Raw genomic sequence first — 5,285 nt, 5'->3', positions numbered from 1 at the left:
GTACAGCTGGAGCCGGGCCTGGGCAGGCCAGGGGGAGTTTGGGTGGAGGCTCAGCCAGAGCTGGTGGCACACTCTGTGCGGGGTCCTCTGAAGTTGGGGGAGTGGAAGAGCCTTTCTCTCTTGGCCTGTAAGGCTTTTACAGTTCAGCACAGAACAGATCTGTTAATGCTGCAGGCACCAAAGCATGTTCTGAAGCAAGGTCTAGTCCCACTCAGATTATTTCCTTGTTTATTTAGCCAGTTGGTTTAGCAATTCACCTTCATCTGACTCCTGATGCTTTGATTTTTGTTTGTACTGATGTTTGAAACCAAGCACTGCTCAAAACTTCCAAAAATAGCCAGTTGTAAAGCCTTGAAATACCCAATTGTGAAGCCTTAACTGCTTCTGTTGCCTTACAGCTCCTTCAGGACAGAATTCATCGAGGGCTTTGTGAAGTGGCTGGACCTGCCTGATGCTGTCTTACCTGCCATGACAGCCTTTGCTGATGGCTTGGGAGGTGAGGGCACAGAAACTTTCACGGAAATTTTGCTGAAGGATCCCATCTTGAAAGAAAATCCACTTCTCATTACCCAGGTAAGTCCACGTGCTCCCCTCACCCTTGTTTGCTTTGCAAAAGAGGTTTGTCATATCTGTCTCTTTGCAGCTGAAGTGATGTTTATGCAGTCAGGGAAATAAAACCAATATTTCTGATAGGCATTTATTTATAAGCAGCTGTGGGGGGACTGGCAGTCTATCCATAAAGATTTCATGGAAATTATGAACATGAAGCATGGTCACTGTCTGCTGAGTTGTGGCTTTGATGGTTTCACTTTACAGAACAGAGAACTGACAGAGTTTTTACTTTGATTGTGTTACTGCAGTGGTCTCCATTCACACACTTGTTGTACAGATTTTAGTGACACCCTGAACACAGTAGACACGATTCTCACTTGTCTGAAAGCCCCTTCACTCTATATGTATCACAAACCACCTCCACACACATGCTCAATGGAGCACAATTTCCAAAGTCTTTTTCCCAGAGTACATTTTGACCAGAAGGAAATTATTGTGATTTTTTTTTCTTTCACTGAGGAAGTGAAACTGGGACTGCTCCATAATGTTCTGCTGTAAAAGCTGGTGGAAAGGTAAAAGAGGTGAAGCATTTTGGCAGCATTTGCTTTTGCTGGGGAAGATCTCTCCTCATCCAGCCTCATGTTATGCCACGCAGGGTGAAGAGAGCATTAGGCTGCTGCTGGTGCCACACAGAACGTGGGCACTGTCACTGTGGGCCAGACACCCCAAGGGCACCCAGTGCTCTGATATTGGCTGAGTAAGGGCTATCACACACTCACCTTGAGCAATGGCCTGGAGAACAGCAGATGTGAGAACTCGGCTGTGTATGGGGAGATAAGAGAGCAGTGAACAACTCTGGTCGCCTTGACTGGCTCCCATTTCCTCAGCCACCTTTTTCTCTCTCCTGTCAGTCCATGAAATGCCTCAGAGGATCTGCTCCTGGTCCAAATGTTCCAGTGCCCAAAGTCCTACAACAGTACAAGGACAGCAACAGATACCTTAATCTTAATAATTTATAGCAGATCTTCTGAAATAAAAGTGCCTCTTTGGATGCTGTTTCCTCAAATTCAATATATCCACACTCATTCTTTCTGCCTCAATGTGCTTCCTGCATTGTTTCCCTCATTCTCTGTGCCTCAGGATGGATTCCCTGCATTGAGGCAGGTTTTCCTGTGTTGCTGCTGAGTTTATTAAGGATGGAATTCAGTTTGTGCTTGCTCTGAGCTTGTGCTGCAGGAGAGCTCCATGTGCGTGTGCAAATGTGGCTCTGGATCAGCGGGAGCACACGGGAGCTTGCCCTGACAGGAAATGGAGGATATCCCCTGGATTTTCATGGAATACAGAAACCATAGACAACTCTGATCAGCTGAAAGCGAAGATAAGGAATAACTATCAGTTTAATGCCACAGCAGCAATCCCTAACACAGTCATCTGCATGTGGGCAAGATGATTGATTTTGTCAGAGGAGAGGCAGAATGAAAGACTTCAGTAGAGCAAGGCAGCAGAGGTGTGTCTGGAAAAAACCCTGGTGTGTGGCAAACATCAATGATAAGCTGAGATCAGCTTTCTCCTTCTTACCTGGAAATAAACAAGCCAGGGGACAAAGCTTTATGAATTATTGATCTTTTGCTTTATGGTTCTAGTGCTCCATTGTATTCAGCAGCTGCTGATGCAATATTTACTGTTTATTAAGTATCTGCTTTAATTGCTCAGCATGTTCAGTGCAGGGCCTTGCTGGCACTAATGCTGCATTTTTTGAAAGCTCTTCATGTCAAAGGAGCTGAAGAGATGATCCATGAAGTCAGGAGATCAGATGTGAGCTCACCATTGATTCAGTGAACATGTGAGGATTATGGATTGTTATCTTTGTGTCTTTTGTGTCATTGCAGATGACTAACACACAGGCAGATGGTGGTAACTGAATCCTTTCAAGATAGTAGTCATAGCAAGCTATGGGTGTTGTATGGGAAGGCAATGGAATAAAAGAGGTGTAGAAGCTGTGATAGGTGATTACATGTTGAAAAATCTTATTATGGATATGTTTTTTATTCTCAGCATACTTGGAATGCCCATATTCCAGTGGTTTCCTACCCACATTCACTGTTATGTGGATTTGGGCCTCTCTGTTGTTAAGGAAGTGGGTTTTGAACTTGCATCAACTCAGAAAAAGCTGGCAAAGACTGAATAAAGACTCTCTTCTTTTGTAAGGCCTCTCAGTCGTATGGGTGATTGTCTTGTCATGGAGTTTTCATGGAGATTCAAAACACTGACTTCACAATAAGGCTGCAATATAACAACTGCTGCTTAGGGAGGAAAACAAACCAGTTGTGAACTAACCTGATCACTGCTGGTAGGATTCCAGCTGCCTGCATGTGCAATACGAGCACAGCCTAAACTGCAGCCTAAATTTGAGTTTGCTAACTGGCACAGATGCCATAAAAACAGTTGTTGCAGTTTATCACCTGTTTACTTACGTGCCTCCCTGACCTTTTGAAAGGCACATGTGTACATGCTTAGGCCAGATTTACGTGGGCTGGTGTGATATGGGGTGCCACAGGTGATACTGGGCAGGCAGGACCTCAATCACAGCCTCACTCAGGGATTTTATTGCCCACAAGCCATCACCTCTTCCAGAGGCTGCTTATGGCAGTCTGTGGAAAATTATGGCAACAAGGTCACAAGCTTCACCTTATTCCAGACTCAAGGCCCTTTGCTTGGTCAGCTTTTTGCTCAAGGCTCCCAGCCCTGCACCTTCTGCTGGGCTTTGACATCTCTGTGCCAACCCTTGCCCCAGAAATGCACCTAGAGAAGAGATGATGGTGCCCACATCACCTGGGCACTCCCAGTACTCAGGCTTTGGGAAACCAGTGACATCCCTCCCTCTGTACTGGTACCTCCAATTCCCACACCCCACCAGCCAGCCTGGGGAGCAGCCTGCAGTTTGTCCCTTTTTGGTTGGTTCAGGATGGTTTGTTCTGCATTCTGCACTCCTCATGTGTAGGACTCTCAGGTTAGAGACGTTTTACTATACAAACTGTGCTTGGGAGCTTACAGGACTAATAATCATAAACTCTTTGGCAGCCTCCTACATCTTTGGCTGCATTTTTTGTGTTCCCAGAGGGCTGAAAGGATTCTGTGTAAAATTCAGCTGTGCTGTGTTTGTGTGTAGGAGAGGGAAGCAGCTCAACTGAGCTGGTGCTTAATGTAGTCACATAAAGAGCTTAGAATTTGTCCAGTGGCAATAAAAGAGGAGAACACAGTTGTAAAAACACAGGCCTCTTTTTCATGGATTTATCCATAGAAACCATCTATTGAATTGATTTGTTTTTCCTTTTTTTTTTTTGTGGTAAAGAGCCAACACAGGAGTCAAGTCCCTCAATCTTGACAGATGTCCATAAATTCTGAGTTTTTTAACTCACTTAATCCAAAAGAACTTGATGCCAGTTCAGCCTTACTGCCTAAGGCTGTGAATTGCCAGAATGCCAAAGAAAATAGGGGCCATTAGAGGAACATTCAAACCTGTTAGTGATGTTGCATATGTGACTGTAGGGAGCAGAAGGCATTAGAGGGGGAGCATTACAGCCCTGCTCCTCCAAACTTTAAAGTCTGGTGTAAGATCAGGGTCATAACAAAATTAAAAAATGTGAGATGCCTTAGCATATACCAAACATTACCTGCTTCTGTCCAGCCCTTTGTACTGGCCTTCAGAGAATTTTGGACTGCTTTTGCTCTGTGCTGCCTCACTGAATTGTAACTTTCTGCTTCCCTCTTATGAACTGAGCTGCTGCAGTAATTCAGTCAGTGTGATGGGTTTTATGCCTCAATTTTGATCCCTCCAGACCTACATCACCAATTTTAAATTGAATATTCTTTTTTTTCCTCTCTCTTTAGGACCTTTTGTCGTTCTCTCTTCAAGATGGTAAGCTTACTTTTTCTTTGTTAAAATAATATAGTTGAGTTTACATCTGATACTTTGAAGTGCTCAAAAAGGTGCTATCCTGTTTCATCTCAGCTTCCTCTCTGGCAAAAGCTGCACACTCCTCCCCTGCATCCCCTTCAGGAAAAACAACTCTTCTTTTAGGAATGGTTCATAATACCCAATGAAAATGGAACAGCTCTTCACCTCCTTACCTTCACCCACCATCCATTGCCAAGCAGATGTAAATGGTGGTGGAGTGGGGTGGTTTTTCTCCAATGTTTCCAGGAAATCAGGTGATCTCTTCCTTTAGGAAGGCAGTAAAGCTGTAATGAAAATCTCAGCCTAAAATAGTTTCTGCTGGTTGCCTAAAAGAATAAAAAAAAAAATCAGGGTATAAATTCCAGAGTGTCCTGTGAAGCCCATTATAAATAATGTGATTTTTCTCATATATTATATTACACATAAAACAATTCTCTGGCTTGCAATCCATTACATGGATTAGTCTGATAAAATTAATGAAATAAAGACTGCCTGCTGAACAGAATGTTCATTTCTAAAAGAAGCCTGGATTCTATCACTACTTGCATTTTTTAAATCTCCGTGTTTTAACATGTCCTCACAGGAAAGAACTCACTGGTTGCTGATAGCCTGTTGCACTGCAGAACAAAACAAGTTTTGTTCTTGCTTTATTTTTAATGGAAAATTGACAAGTCAGTTATTGCAAACTGCTTATTTTGTGAAGCTGGAATTTAGGAGCAACCTCTTTCCAAGCCTTGCTGCCTTCCCACCAGGCTGGTGAGGAAGAACCCAGCAG

The 5,285-nt window shown here is 43.7% G+C and overlaps 2 protein-coding genes across 8 annotated transcripts in view; both read left to right on the top strand.

Moving 5' to 3' along the window:
- Positions 1–5,285, top strand: part of LOC102072273 (ATP-dependent RNA helicase DDX19B) — a 211,082-nt gene that overhangs the window by 60,709 nt on the left and 145,088 nt on the right. The window lies entirely within an intron of this gene.
- TMCO4 (transmembrane and coiled-coil domains 4) overlaps positions 1–5,285 on the top strand; it is a 38,905-nt gene that overhangs the window by 3,074 nt on the left and 30,546 nt on the right. For all 7 annotated transcript variants that reach the window (XM_074558770.1, XM_074558767.1, XM_074558768.1 and 4 more), the window contains exons 3-4: positions 399–573; positions 4,444–4,471. In XM_074558770.1, coding sequence (XP_074414871.1) covers positions 399–573; positions 4,444–4,471 — 203 coding nt within the window. The remainder of the gene's footprint in view (positions 1–398; positions 574–4,443; positions 4,472–5,285) is intronic.

This window comes from Zonotrichia albicollis, chromosome 25 (assembly GCF_047830755.1).
Source record: "Zonotrichia albicollis isolate bZonAlb1 chromosome 25, bZonAlb1.hap1, whole genome shotgun sequence".
NCBI classification, from domain to species: Eukaryota; Metazoa; Chordata; class Aves; order Passeriformes; family Passerellidae; genus Zonotrichia; species Zonotrichia albicollis.
Note: the sequence above shows the minus strand (reverse complement) of the source record. Positions and strands in the feature narration are given on the sequence as shown.